At 35.8% G+C, this 16,205-nt stretch overlaps 2 protein-coding genes across 4 annotated transcripts in view; both read right to left on the bottom strand.

The window, feature by feature from the left end:
- The window catches only part of LOC148068187 (calcitonin gene-related peptide type 1 receptor), a 28,049-nt gene extending 20,152 nt beyond the window's left edge, over positions 1-7,897 (bottom strand). For both annotated transcript variants that reach the window (XM_087803523.1, XM_087803522.1), the window contains exon 1: positions 7,756-7,897. The gene's annotated coding sequence lies outside the window, so the exon portion shown is untranslated. The remainder of the gene's footprint in view (positions 1-7,755) is intronic.
- Positions 7,898-9,401: 1,504 nt separating this feature from the next.
- tfpia (tissue factor pathway inhibitor a) overlaps positions 9,402-16,205 on the bottom strand; it is a 42,050-nt gene continuing 35,246 nt past the window's right edge. The window contains exons 4-8 of one of the 2 annotated variants that reach the window (XM_087803529.1): positions 11,985-12,005; positions 11,314-11,334; positions 11,061-11,120; positions 10,816-10,998; positions 9,402-9,992 (exon numbers count right to left, since the gene is read on the bottom strand). In XM_087803529.1, coding sequence (XP_087659655.1) covers positions 9,925-9,992; positions 10,816-10,998; positions 11,061-11,120; positions 11,314-11,334; positions 11,985-12,005 — 353 coding nt within the window. In that variant the 3' untranslated portion in view covers positions 9,402-9,924. The remainder of the gene's footprint in view (positions 9,993-10,815; positions 10,999-11,060; positions 11,121-11,313; positions 11,335-11,984; positions 12,006-16,205) is intronic. The other variant, XM_087803530.1, reaches the window with a different exon arrangement.

Below are 16,205 nucleotides of genomic sequence, written 5' to 3' on the forward strand. Positions count from 1 at the left end.
AAGAATTTGTCAACTAGTAAACTTAGGTTTGTATCACTTTTGATTTCGTTTTTTTGTCTGTTTGTTCACCTGAAAACATTTCTTTTGATAAACGTTTGCAGTGTCATTATTGTCAGAGTCCACTAGATGGCGTCTCTGTACTATTTACCACTGTTTTGAACAACTGTTCTAATGAAACAGCACATAATTTTTAAACTGATGGCGCCACCTACTGACCTCTAAACAACATGTCACTGTTTCATGAAGCTTCATCAACACATCACTAGTTTAAATGTCTTTTTGCACGGTATAAGAAAATTCATTGAAACGACCACAAGTTTGTCAATTCTGCCAAAATTTGTTTGCAAATCAATGTGAATGCTAAGCTACTTACCAATACCTTCACAAATGACGACGTCCTGCTAATAAAGCTAAGTGTATTAGCATTCTACCAAAATCAAACTAATCTAGTGCTGATCAATCCCGGAAGTCTCAACCTACAAAAGACTTGTTGTATAAACAAAGCGGGGCGTGATTACAGTTAGCTGTAGGAGGAGTGAAGCCATTATTACGTCATCATGAACTCTCGTAACCTCTCGTTCGCCCAGATTTCAGAGCAACTTTATTGAGTAATACGTTCAAAACATGGTCATGATGAGGGACTTACTGCATCTTGGAGACGAAGACTTCAACATTTGAAACATGCGAGTCAGGGGAACACACCTGGTTAAGGCGAGGACCTGAAACCAATTGTGGTTTAGCAGGACACGGTCGGGTAAAGTAGCCAAAGGTCACCTACAAAGAGCACGACGTTGCTTAACCCTGCATTAATAATCATATATATCACGACATGTATCACGAGTCCTTCTACACATCCAGGACTTTGAGTCACTAACAAAGAAAACCAGATTCGAGGTACAACATGCAGTGACCAACAAGTGTTTCCTAGCACACAACCCGAGAGTGTTTCCCCGCCTGACCCGGTCGCGACCAAAAATATCCCTGGAGCGCGCTCAAGTTCGTGTCGAAATGACAAGAAGGAAGCGTCGGAATATACTCCATGCGTTCGCTCCGGGCCCTGAACTTGACCTCCACCGGTGCTATTCACGTCAGAGACAACCCAGATCCAGTTTCTGGGCTTACAACAACAACACCGGAGCTCGGAGTGAAAGTGGAAGAACGTATTTTATAATTTGACATCGGGTCATTGAGTGGCGTCAAGAGGATAATGGCAATGTCATGTTTTCTTAAAGCCAGCTCTGGGATTCTTTTCATTCTTGAAAACTTGAAGATCTGAAGCGGCGTCTGGCGGCGCTCGGGGGACTCAGTGGAGTAAACTCTGATAATAGTTGGCGTTTCACACTAGAGTAGCTTCAATAATTGGACTTCAGACACAAACAGAGACGATTCTGCTCCGAGCAGCAGGAGAGACGTTTGGACGCCTCACAGATACTTCCGGACCAGGACCAGATTGTTGTGAGGAATATTTTTTTAAAGCAAACTATTAGCTGCATTTTTTTTTATTTGTTGTTTACTAAAAAGTTCACACTTTAATATGTTTGAACTGTGAATTCTTCTTTTGACATTTTTGACCGTTTTATGAATTATTTTCTTCACTTTTCTTTTTTCTAGAACCCTTTTTCTGAAGTGTACGCATTAAAATTGTTTGTCTTTAACGAAGGAATTTTTGGTTTCTGTTTGCAATGCACCATGGGATGGTGAACAACTTTAAAAGTTGGAACAAATTAAGTTTCACAGAAATTATTTGGGGACAAATGTACCATTTTTGAAACCACAGAGTTTTTTTTTCTGATAAAAAATTATGATTGAGTCAAATTGTTATTGTACTTTGGTAAACAATTTACCCTTTTTATACAAGATAAGATAGATAGTATTGGAATGATGAACCCTCACATGGGGATTTTTTTCAAACATCAAAAATTTGATTTATTACGATAGGAGTTTCAATGGCAATTTTATTTTGGTAAAGCAAAAAAAAAAAAGGTTTCTTTAACAAACAATGATATTTGTCCTTTAGTGTATGTATATAAAATGAATTATCTTTTCAGAAAATGTTTGTTTTCTGTTTCAAAAATGGACCGTGGGATAGTGAAGATTTTTTAAAATCTTAACTGTGAATGTTGTTTTTTTGTCATGGCCATTTGTTTAGTCAAGTGAATTTGTACCGTTTTATGAACTTTATCTCCTCCAAAAAAACCCGAACATTTTTCTCTCAGGAATAGGTAAACATATTTAACATTTTGCGCTTTTTTTTATAAGAGATTATTTTAGTTTTTAGTATTTGAATGCCAAACCCTGGAGAATTTTCTCTGAACATTAATAACTAGATTAATAGACTAGACTTGATTTATGTTTTTTGTCCTTTAGTGTTTATATTTAAATAACTATTTCACCAGGGAATAAAACCATCACTGTTGTTTTTGTTATTTGTTTGGTCAAGTGAGTGTGTACCATTTTTGTCTTCTGCAAAAAAAACATTTTTCTCTAATGAAAATATTGTTTTAGGCCTTTTGGTGTACGTATCTTTTTTTGTTGTAATTCAACAACAGGCCGTGGGATGGTGAAGACTTTTTCAATAAATAAAATATCAAGGCCATTTTTTCGGTTAACTGAGGTATGTGTAACCCTTGTCCTTTTTTAAATACTACATTTTTTTGCATTTTTCTTTCGTTATGTATTGTTGATTCTACATCAGATGCTATCATAGGTAGAAGTCGCTTTTGTTTTATTTTGAAGGCCTTTCCTTCCTTTTGTTTCCTATTGATTATCTGTTCATAGTTAAAACTCAACATCTCAACAAACGCATACGAGTCATTACCGATCTAGACACCATTCTTGATGCTTTGCCGCCCAGTCAACCAAGCTCAGTTGATGTTCCTGTTTATTTGGCTAAAGAAGAATGCTAGAGGCTGCCAACGCCACATGAATGCAACAGTGTTCTCTAGAACAGATACCAACAACAATCAGCTTCTTATCTAAGATACTTTTTGGCTCTTTTTTAACATGGTTATTAAGCATTTATTCTACTATAACCTTTATTTAAACCATGAACGTCAACATCCATTTTCCATGTTTTTCTTTTTCTCTAGTGAAAGACCAAACATTTCATTTATTATCCATTCGTGCACAAACATTCTCTTTCCTCCAACCATGTGAGGTTATTCAAGGTCAATGGATGCGCTTCATTTCCTCTGCTGCCATAAATCAACAGGACGGATCTATGGTTTGTTTGGAGAACAAACACGGAAGAACCCATAGATCTTTTTTCCTCCACTGTTCAAGCGACAAGAAAGAGATACTTTCCCTCTCGTCATCTCCTCTATAATCAATGAGCGGCAAACATGACATCACTTCCCTCCAGAACCCGATCCAGCACCAGAGGCGAGATCTTCGCCGTCGTGGAACCAGAGAAGTTTGAGGTGAGACGACGAGAAGTGACACCATCGAGACAAGAACCTGCTGCAGGTTGAATTCCAGACAAATACTTCATAGCTTCTGACAGATTTGTTTGCAGTGTCAGGTATTTGTTGGTGTGTATTTATTAACCACACATTTCTTGACATGGAACATATGAGCCCCCTAAAAAAGTTAAACACCACCCAACAATTTAACAGGATTTTGAAAGATCATATAATTTACAATCAAATTAAATGTATATATTTTTTGTCATCACGTTTTTAAAAGGTTATGTTTAATAACGTCAGATTTTTCAAATAATTTTTTGGTTAATATTCATGAATTAATAGTATTTCTTTGAGCATGTGTAAAATGTGAAACTATTTGAAAATACAAAAGTGGGAACATTAATATATATAGTAATAAATAAATAAATAAAATTAAGCAAAAAACAACAAGTTAGAAAAATACATTTTAACCTTTTTCTTTCACTAAACTAACCCCTTATTCAACCACTTACAAAGAATGGATGACTTATTTGTTTTAAACTTTTTCAAACGAAAAAACGTGTAAATTATTTGCACATACAAAATAACAAAACAGCAATTAAACAAAATAGCAGAAAAAATAAAGATAACAAAACCCTGTTCGAAAAAGGAGTAGGGACCAGCAAAATAAAGAATTGTTCTCTGTGTACATTTAATTTATATGCTTTAATTAAAAAGTTAGGAGAAAATCTTTTTAGTTTATTGAGGCTTTCATAAGAAAATTTGCAAAATTCGACGTGTTTGTCTATCTAGACAAAACTCATGATGCTTTGCCGCCCAGTCAAACAAGCTCCATCTTCAGTCCTTTTTCACAACTTTGGACGTATCATTTAAATGAACTATCGCAGCAACCAATTATCCATCGCTAAAAAGAGCAAGTGTGTGGAAATGCATCATGGGAGTTCATTGGTTTCTTGCTACTTAAGTAAGAAGGGTGTTGTAATTACTGACTTCCATTAAGTTTTACAGTTGTGTTGAAGTCTATCATGTTCTTGAAAGCAGCTTGTAATAATATATATAAAAAAAAAAAACGCAAAAAAAACACGCGAAAGTCGAACTATCGTAACGTGATGGCAAATAATGACAGTAACTTCTGCCTTATTCTCTATGGACGTTACCTAATGTCGCCTGCTCTGTTTGTGGGGGCGCTAACCCCTCAAATGACGGAGAAGTGAAGAAGAAGAACAGCAGGATGCCACAATGAACGAATACAATTGGTGACAATCTTGTGCTTTCTACTTCGAAACAACTTAATTTACCATTGAAATACTTGATATTATACAAATCTGGACCACATTTGTCAGCTCTACTCTGACAAAAGAACGTCTCGTAGCAGGTAAAAGTACATCCCCATGTTGAAAACACTGACGCTGGCCTCGAGTCGACAACATCTGATGCTACTTTTGAAGGTTTTCGAGTAAAACCAGGGAAGGATTCTGAACTTCGTCTCATCTGCTTTTTGTCATCCTCAGTTTTTGAAGAGCAAAAAAAACCCCCAAACATCTCAACTGTTTTCGTTCACCGCCAAGAGCGACAAAATAACAACATGAATCACACTGACGTCACAACAGGAGTAAATACATGTTTCTAGGCGTCACTTTTTTTGTACACGAGGGTGTGTCTTGAATAGCGCAATACTGCACTTACACTTAATGTTTTGAGTGCAAAAGTTTGTCCCGATATTGCGAAAATGTAGGACGCTAAACCGAAGCTACGTCACTGACGACGTGTCTTCGGAGCAGATACTGACGTAAATGTCTCAAGAAAACACTTATTTTAGCACAAAACAACACATCAACAGCAATAACACAATGAAACACAATCAGTGTTAAACAATTTCAATATCAATTAAGTTTTTTTTTTTTAAGTTTTACCTTAAAAAGTAGTAGAAGAAGAAGCTGTCGAGTCATTACTAGTAAGTGTGTAGCAGCAGTTTTTGATTTGAGACAGTACTACACTGTCGAAAATTTGCTGGGCAAGTAAGTGCACTGTCTTACAGTGTACTGTAGTGCACTTGTAGAAGTGCACGATTTGAGACACACTATAGGTGTTCACAGAAGTCGTCCACCAAAGCGACGTTGCTAAAACAAAAGGCTTCTGCGATGCTACTGCTATCAGCAGAAGTAAAGACGTCTTTTTCAATGAAGAAAAGTTTCAGTTTCGATGATTTCATTTCAAGGGGGCGCGAAAAAACAACACCCCCACAAAAAACTACAACAGTGACAACACCTCACTTCACGTCAAGATTTTGACTAACAATGGATACACAAAAATCTCTGTTTGATGTTTTGCGGAAAACCCTTAATATGGTTACAACACATAACGTGAGCTGTGTCTCAAATCGAATACTTGCGTACTTAAACGTAGTATTCTTAGAGCATAAGTGTGTCTCAATTTTTAGTATGCGAAATGTAGTGCTCCATGCACACTAAATTGTCACTAAAACGCCCTCAAAACTGATGGATCGATGGACACTTTCTACCCTAAACGGCTCCATCTTAGTGACGTTGTAAACGGAAGTTACGTATTTATTACTTAAATGGTTTCACTCAATTTCCTGTTGGTGTGTAGCAGCAGTGTTTGATTTGAGACATACTCTCTGTGGAGAATTAGTTACTAGTTAGTACGTACACTATCCTGATGCATACTAACCAGTGCACTAAGAGAAGTATGCGAGTTGAGACACAGCATAGGTTTCGATCACAGACTGGACGTTCTATCATTGACGTCACAAGTATGATCAACGCCGGTCGGCCATCTTGGATTTCGTTGCAGCCAGTGTCCGAGTCGAGTTTGATCGTGAACGGGCCATAAAACCATTGAGCTAATGGCTACGACTGCAAATACACACCCTTGTGATATTACCATTATTTTGGTAATTTAGAAAAAAACTGATGAAATTGAATGAAAAGGGAAAAGTTACAACCTATGAACTTTCTGTTTCACTAGGGAAGGTAGTTTTTAAGAATGTGTTTTCAATGAGTTTTTGTTGTATTGTCTCGGTGTGTACGTGACTTTCACGCTCTCTGCAGCCTCAAGTGGACACCTGATGAAATGCAATTGATTTCCTTTGAAAATAAATCAAAGAACGTCAGAATGTCATTCGTTTTACGACTAGGGGTGTGAGAAATGATCGTGTTACACCAAAATATATAAATAACTATAATTAAAAAATATATCATAATAAAAATGAGTTGCTTTCTTTAGCTATCAAATCAAATGTTGTTTGTTTTTTTTTAATCATAGTTATTTTATGTTCAATATTTAAAAAAAAAAGTTTGTATGAATAAAAACAAAAATGTTTAAAATATAATAATTTTTGTGTTTTATTTGTGTGCAATCCTGGTGGTGACTGAGGACGAGAGGATACAGTGGACTTTGTGTCTGATGGACATATTTTGGTACGAAAACAAATGAAAGCATTTACGACTTCGTCAAGAGTCATGTGGTCTGTAAATTCTGCAACACCAGAGTCAAGTACTCGACAATACTACAAATATATTATATATATATATAATATATATACTCGTTACTACAGTATCACGATATATCGTATCGTGATACTATATTCTTGCCAACACGCACCCCTAGGTTACACAAACGAGTAGCAAAACAAATCTTTAAACAAAATCGTCCAACAACAACATCAACAACAACACATTAAGATGTTCCTGCCACATCTTCTCTTGACAGTTCAAGGTCAGCCCTTCAAAATAAAAGGCTTTTTCACCGACTAATCTATGAGGAAGAGTGAAGTGTGGCGGACTGCTGACAGCTGGATTACATCTGACGTGTTGACAGATTAAGTGACCTCTCGTCAAGTGAAGTTTCCTCCCATCATCTTCACCATCATCTCCATCATCTCCAAACCCCAACAAACTTCCAGCAGGTCCACAAATAAAAATAAAAAAAAATCTGTCGCTTACGTAACCAATGCAGATGATCCAGAGACCACCGCCTCCATAATCACACTTCCCTCCAGCAGATCCTTAATTTCATCTGGATTATCAGAGTTCTCAATTAGAAATATTCTTTAAATAAAAAAATCTGTGTTTTTTTTCTGCTGGAATATCAAAGGGCCGCACGTGTTTCAAATCCATATTTCAAGCACATGCACGTCAACTGATGCTGGCACGCGCGGGTTTTCACGGATTGAGGACGAGAATCCGGTAATCTGTAATCCAGACAAATTGAAAGAAGCAGAAGAAGAAGAAGAAGAAGAAGAAGAAAAAGCAAGGGATACCCGAGCACATCATTGTCAACACGGGATTACATCTGCTCGACTGTTGTTATTGTCATCATCTGTGTTTACCTTCGGGATTATAATCCGGAGAAAAACGAACCGAGACGAAACCAGACAGACGTCGTTGTCCGCAGCTCTCTGGGGGTTCCGTGCGATCGGCTCTCGAGGCTGAAGTGGACTCGCTGGATCCTCGGTTCCGACTGACTGTGGCGGAGAGACGCTGTCAGGTTGCAGTCGTAAGGGGCGAACCCACTACTTCCGATGACGTCACCACGCAGCGCCTTTTTTTTTTTTTGCATTCATAAAACTGACGTCAGCGACGTTTTAATTTAAACCGATACAACATTTTAATTTGTAATAAAAAAAAATCATATACTTTAAAACTGTGTATTTTAAGATATTTAAACATTTTTTTTACCGCCAATTTCGCTTCTTTTTTTTAAACTTAATAAATAGTTTAAAAAAAACATTTATTATTATCCATCTTTTATCTCTGTTTTATAAACTGGATGTATATTAAAAAAATTAAAAACATTTTTTTTTATTTGGTGTCTAAACTATGGCTTGTACAGGTTTATTTATTTATTTTTTACTAATTTTATTTTAATACGATTTATTCTTTTTTTTGTTACTGTCAAATAACACACAATATATTTTAATTTCTTATCTATTTTAACTTTTTTACTTTACTTTACTTTTTTAATTTATAAAACACATTAATGTCTGTGATTGGAAATCTGCCTTATATTTTAAAATATTTAAAAAAATATCTTTAATCTGAAATTTGTTGTTTTTTTTTAACTTAATTTTTAGTTGTTAAAACATGATTGCATACAGTATTTGTTATCCATATTTCCTGTCTGTTTCATTTATATTTTATTATTTTTACTTTTATTATTGCCTACGTTTTTATTTGGTGTCTAAAATATGTTTTTTAAGGAGTTTAATGTATGTTTATATTTACTATTTTTTACTTTTAAATGAGTTATTTCTTATTTGGTTTTTACTGTCAAATAAGACTATACATATTTGTACATTTTATTTTATTTTACTCTTTTGAATTGTTTAAACACATTGTTTCTGTGATTGCAAATCGATTTTATATTTCGAGATATTCAAATAATGTTTTATCTATTTATCTATTTATTATCATCCATATTTCCTTTGTTTTATAATAACTAATAATTGTTAGTTTTTTTTATTAGATTTATAACTCTTATTTGGCCAACAATGTCTTGACAAAAGTTTCTATAGCGTTTATTTAATTTAATGTATTTATTTACTACTTTTTTATTATTATTATTTATTTATTAATATTTTATTATGTTTTTTCTAATGAGACATTTTATTAACTCACTAAATTGATCTTTTCTTATATTGTTGTTATTTTTGCTTCTGTTTTTAATGTAATGTGCCATTTTAATTATTTTATTTCTTGTGTATTCCGGTGTGAATTAATTAAACTGTGCAGTTTTTAGCGATAAAATAAACAAATATCATTAAGCATGTTTTTATTCTCATACTTGAACATTTTTTCTCGTAGTTTGCTGAATTTACCTCATTATTACACCATAAATAAATCATAGTATAACCATTTAAAAATATATATGCACAGTATTATTTTGTTTAATTTAATAAGGTTTTATATTTAAAATATTCAATGTTATGTTGTTATAGTATGTAACCTTATTAAGAAAAAACAAAAAGAAAACACATTTTGAAGTAGGCAACAGATTTTATTAAATAAAATTCAAATCAAACACCAAGCGTGTCCAAACTTTGGTAACGCAGCACTGCCCCCTCTCGGTCATATGCCGACACTGCAACACGACCTGCACAGGTTTATCCACTGAAGTGATTATTAATCCAACAAGAATGATTTGTTATTAGTTGTGATCATGAGTGCGTGTTGTTCCATTTCTCCTTGAGAGCCCGATACATCTCTCGGCTGCTGTAAATCCCAGAGTCAGAGCAGTTTAATCTGTTTGGCTTTTAACATTGATTAACCAGGAAAAAGCACGAAGAATAATAAACACACAGATATAAACGATCATCTCACTGCAATGATTGTGTATTAAAATAAAACACAATGATTATATGTTTTCACACAAAAACGTAGCGCTGGAGTGTGACGGTGAGCTAAACTGAAGAGTTTATTGTCAAATAAAACAAAGAAGCGTTGAACTAGATTATGATAAAAAAAAATTAAAAAGTCCCACATAAATACTCCGGATGTTTTTAGGCCGAGTTGAACGACAGGTTGTACATGTTTTTCTTCCTTATTCGGATCATGTTCATTCCGGAGTCTGCAGAAAACACAGCAAACGGTTATTATATAAAAATACAACACAACATAAGATATTAAATGAAAATAATATTTTGATATTGATAGATTTCAACTAGTTTTATTGATCTACATTAAAATGTTCAGTATAGTTCAAACTTTTTCCTCTCATATTTAATACTGAGCACTATTCATTTTTTAATTTTATAAAGAGGAAGACATAACTTTTTGGTCAAAAAAATGTCTGAAAACATTCTACAAATAGAGTGAAAAAATAAGTAAATAAACACAAAATAATGCTGAAAAAAGTCTAGCGTATAAAAAGAAAATTCACAAAAAAGAAATAAACAAAAAACAACAATATTTATGCAGTAGTTCATTGTTAAAAAAACAAAACAAAAAAAAAACGTATAAAATAAGGTTGACTTGTTTGTATAGTATAAAACTTCACTCCCTAAAACGCTAAGATAAAAAAAAAAATCAGTAACTATTCAAACAATTAAAATAATTCACAATTCAAGATTTACAAAATTAAATGAATATCAATCAAAAAAATACAAAGAAAAGAACGTAGAAAAAAGGTCTTAATGTCAAATGAATAGTCCGAAAATAAATCCGCTATAAAAGAATTTCAACATAAAATAAAGAACAAATCTAAATGCAAAGTTCTTAAAATAATATTTAGGTAAAATGACAAGAATACAAAAAAAAAGTTTTAAATTGAAAAATACAGTGAAAACAAACGAAAAGCTATGTTTATATTTAAAAAAACAAAACAAAAAAGTACTAAAAAATGTTTAAAGAAAGTACATGAGGCAAACTCTGCTGAAGTCGATCCCACTCACTTCTTTTGATGCACTTGCGGATGCAGTATCTGCGGTGAGTGAAGTTGTTTTTGTTCCCTCCACAGCCACTGTACAGGAACATCTGGCAGCGCTTGGTTTTGGGGTTGAAGGCGAACCTCTTCAGCGAGCCGTCGCAGGGACCTCGCTCCACGGGACTCATGCAGAACTCGGCCGTCTCTCCGTCTGAACACGTTTTTCAAATGATTATCAAAGAAAATAAGAGTGACGTCAGTTTTCGGTCGTACCGTAGCGTTGAGGATGTCGCGTGTGATTCGACTGCACCAGAGGCTGAACCATCCCAACATCTTCGGGGAAACAAAGAACAAAGTCAACAATTTTCTCTAAATTTTCTGTTGCCTACAAGTGTGAATAAGAAACCAAGTGTATTGATAGTATTGATAGTATTGATAGTATTGATAGTATTGATAGTATTGATAGTATTGATAGTATTGATAGTATTGATAGTATTGATAGTATTGATAGTATTGATAGTCTCACCTGGTACTTTTGCGGGTTTATCTGGATCAAAAAGAGAAAAATAAATCACAATTAGTCAGTGAAATGATGTCATGAGTTTTGGGTTAATGAGGCTTTGTGATACAGTGTCATGATTTTGAGAGATCAGGAGAGGAATACAGTGCAAAAATACCCAAAAGCTTCTATACTTCAGGCTTTAGCAAGAACTAGTACTACACATGATAGGGTTGATGAAGTTTCATGAAACAGATGATGAGGTTTCATAATACACTACGTTTTTATTTGGTGTCTAAAACATGTTTTTTAAGGAGTTTAATGTATGTTTATATTGAATATTTTTAACTTTAAATTAGTTATTTCTTATTTGATTTTATTTGTAAATCTTTTTTTTTTTTTACTATTCTGAATTGATTAAACACATTGTTTCTGTGATTGCAAATCGATTTTATATTTCAAGATATTCAAATAATGTTTTATCTATTTATTATCATCCATATTTCCTTTGTTTTATAATTAATAATAATTAGTTTTTAAAAATTAGATTAATAACTCTTATTTGTTCAACAATGTCTTGACAATAGTTTCTATAGCGTTTATTTAATTTTATTTATTTATTTACTACTTTTTTATTATTATTATTTATTTATTAATATTTTATTGTGTTTTTTTCTTGATAGTATTGATAGTCTCACCTGGTACTTTTGTGGGTTTATCTGGATCAAAAAGAGAAAAATAAATCACAATTAGTCAGTGAAATGATGTCATGAGTTTTGGGTTGATGAGGCTTCGTTATACAGTGTCATGATTTTGAGAGATCAGTAGAGGAATAAAGTGCAAAATGGGGTTGATAGGGTTGATGAAGTTTCATGAAACAGATGATGAGGTTTCATGATACACTTAATTAATTTTGGGAAGTGAGGAGTTGAAGACTATACCAGGTACTATAATACCCAAAAGCATTTTACCTCTAAGATTTACAGTAGCAGGTATTATTATTACTAATGTTGGGTTGATGAAGTTTCATGAAACAGCTGATGAGGTTTCATGACACAGTTAAGTGATATCAGTATATATACATGTGTATATATACAGTGCTATAATACCCAAAGGCGTTTATACTTTCAGGCTTTAGCAAGAACAAGTACGACTAACAATGGGTAAATGAAGTTTCATGAAACAGATGACACAGTTTCATGATACAGTGATGTCATTTTAAGAGTGCGAAAAAGCTTTTTATTTTCAGGCTTTAGCAGGAATACTCACTACGAATAGTGTCAATGGAGTATCGTGAAACAACTGATTAGGTTTCATGATACACTTAAATGATTTTGAGAGGTCAATAGTGGCATACATTGCTTGATACCCAATAGATTTTTACTTCTAAGATTAAGCAGGTACTAGTATTACTAATGATGGGTTGATGAAGTTTCATGAAACAGCTGATTAAGTTTTTGTGATACAGTGTCAGGATTTTGAGGGATCAGGAGAGGAAGAAAGTGCAAAAAGACCCAAAGTCTTTAATACTTTCAGGCTTTAGAAAGAACCATTATGACTAATGATTGGTTGATGAAATTTCATGAAACAGCTGATGAGGTTTGGTGATACAGTCTGGTATTTTTGAGAGGTCAGGAGTGAAGGAAAGTGCAAAAATACCCAAAGGCCTTTTATACTTTCAGGCATTAGCAAGTACGGGTACCACAAATGATAGGGTTGATGAAGTTTCATGAAACAGATGACAGTTTCATGATACAGTGTTGTCGTTTTAAGACGTCACTAGTTTCAAAGAGTGCAAAAAAACCAAACACTTTTGAGCTTTTAGGCTTTAGAAGGGAAAAGTACTATTAATAATGGGTTAACAGGGTTTCATGAAACAGCTGATGAGGTTTCATGATACAGTTTTGTTATTTTTAGAGGTCATAAGTGCCGAAAACCGGAAAACCTTTACCTTCCAGGCTCAAGCAGGAACTAACATCACTCATAATGGGTTTAAGACGCTTCATGAAAGAGCTGACGAGGTATCACGATACAGTGTTGAAATTTTGAGAGGTCAGGAGTGACAGAATGTCAAAAGATCTTTTTTACTTTCAGGTACCACTGAGGATGGGTTTGATGAAGCTTCATGAAACAGTCGATGACGCTTCATGATAAAGTGTCACTTTTTTTTTAGGAATAACTAGTATTTATTATGATGGGTTAAAGAAGCTTCATGAAACAGCTGATGAGGTATCATGATACAGTGTTGTAATTTTGACAGGTCAGGGGCGACTGAATGTCAAAAACCCAACATCTTTTTTACTTTCAGGTTTGATGAAGCTTCATGAAACAGTCGATGAGGCTTCATGATAAAGTGTTACATTATTTGAGGTAGAACTAGTAATACTAATGGTGGGTTGATGAAGCTTCATGAAACAGCTGATGAAGCTTCATGAAACAGTCGATGAGGCTTCATGATAAAGTGTTACATTATTTGAGGTAGAACTAGTAATACTAATGGTGGGTTGATGAAGCTTCATGAAACATCTGATGAAGCTTCATGAAACAGTCGACGAGTCTTCATGATAAAGTGTAATTTTTTTGTTGTTGGAATAACTAGTATTTATTTTGATGGGTTAATGAAGCTTCGTGAAACAACTGATGAGGTTTCATGATACAGTGTTGTAATTTTGACGGATCAGCGGTGACAGAATGTCGAAAACCAAACATCTTTTTCATTTTCAGGTTTTATGAAGCTTCATGAAACAGTCGATGAGGCTTCATGATAAAGTGTTACATTATTTGATGTAAAACTAGTATTACTAATGGTACGTTGATGAAGTTTCATGAAACAACTGCCAAGTACCAACTGAGACATGCCATCACAACAGCAAAGAGACAGTATCGAGAGAAGTTGGACAGCTTCTACTCCAATGCTGACTCTGGGCGGATGTGGAGGGGCTTGCAGCACATCACAGACTACAAGACCAGCACCAGCATCATCAGTTCTACGGACAACCTGCCAGACGACCTCAACGCTTTCTACACACGCTTTGAGGCCACAATCAACAACACCGGAACAAACACACACACCTGGACTGCCGTACCCCCCTCACCACCACCAAAAGTCTCTTCAGGACAGGTACACAAAGAACTGAAGAAAATCAACCCCCACAAGGCAGCAGGACCAGACAACATCCCTGGCCGTGCACTCAAAGCATGTGCCAACGAGCTGGCTGATGTCTTCACCTCCATATTCAACCTCTCCCTAAGCCAGAGCACCGTTCCCACCTGCTTCAAAACTACAACAATCGTCCCCCTCCCTAAGAAGAGCCCACCCACCTGCCTGAATGACTACAGACCAGTAGCGCTCACTCCAATCATCATGAAGTGTTTCGAGAGAGTGGTGCTGGCTCACATTCAGAGCAGCATCCCAGACTCACTGGACCCCCTGCAGTATGCTTATCGACCCAACAGGTCCACCACCGACGCCATCTCAGCTGTCCTCCACCATTCCCTTTCCCACCTGGAAAACAAAGAGTCCTATATCAGGATACTCTTTGTGGACTACAGCTCCGCCTTCAACACAGTGATCCCTTACAAACTGACCCACAAGATGTCCACACTTGGCATCCACCCTACCCTCTGCGACTGGCTCCTTGACTTCCTGACTGGCAGACCCCAGACTGTCAGGATTGGCAAGAGAACATCAACCAGCATCATCACAAACGTTGGCACTCCACAAGGATGTGTCCTCAGCCCCATCCTCTACACCCTGTTCACACATGACTGTGTCGCCTCCCACAAAGACAACACCGTCCTAAAGTTTGCTGACGACACCGCAGTGATAGGATGCATCACCGCGGCGAACGAAGCGGCCTACAGGACAGAGGTGGACAGTCTGGTTTCCTGGTGTGAGGACAACAACCTCACCCTCAACACAGACAAGACAAAGGAGATGATAGTGGACATGAGGAAGGAGAGGAGACCTCACCAACCACTGTTTATCCGGGATCTTGAAGTGGAGCGGGTGAGCAGCTTTAAGTACCTCGGGGTCCACATCACTGAGGACTTAACGTGGGCCACCAACACAACACAGCTGGTCAAGAAGGCACAGCAACGGCTGTACTTTCTGAGGAGGCTGAGGAAGTTTGGCATGTCGACAAAGATCCTCAGAAACTTCTACAGCTGTGTCGTGGAGAGCAGTCTGACCAACTGCATCACTGCGTGGTACGGCAGCTCTACGGCCATGGACCGCAAACGTCTGCAGAGAGTGGTTAAGACAGCGGAGAGGATCACCAGGTCTCCACTGCCCTCTCTGCACAGCATCTACCACCACAGAGTCCACAGGAGAGCTGCCACCATCATCAAGGACAGTTCCCACCCACAACATGGACTGTTTACACTCCTGCCCTCGGGACGCAGGTACAGGAGTGCAAAATGCAGGACCACACGCCTGAGAAACTCTTTCTACCCCACTGCAATAAGAATCATGAACAGCTGAACACTGCACTGTTGTCACTTTAAATCCATCTCATGTACAGTTCCCCTCCCTTTCTTATATTATTATTATCTTTTTTTATTTTTAGTTTTTTTATTGTTATTTCATCTTGACTTTTTTGCTATGTATATTTATATTTATTTTTATTTTTTTGTTACGCCGATATTTGTGGAGGGACGGCAAAGAAAGAATTTCATTGCATAGGGAAACGTGTTTCTCAATGTATATGACAATAAACACTTTGAATTTGAATTTGAATTTGAGGTATCATGATACAGTGTTGTAATATGAAGGATCAGCGGTGACAGAATGTCAAAAACCAAACATCTTTTTTACTTTCAGGTTTTATTAAGCTTCATGAAACAGTCAATGAGGCTTCATGATAAAGTGTTACATTATTTGAGGTCAAACTAGTATTACTAATGGTGGGTTGATGAAG

The sequence above is a fragment of the Callionymus lyra genome, chromosome 12 (genome assembly GCF_982586985.1).
Source record: "Callionymus lyra chromosome 12, fCalLyr1.hap1.1, whole genome shotgun sequence".
NCBI lineage: Eukaryota > Metazoa > Chordata > Actinopteri > Syngnathiformes > Callionymidae > Callionymus > Callionymus lyra.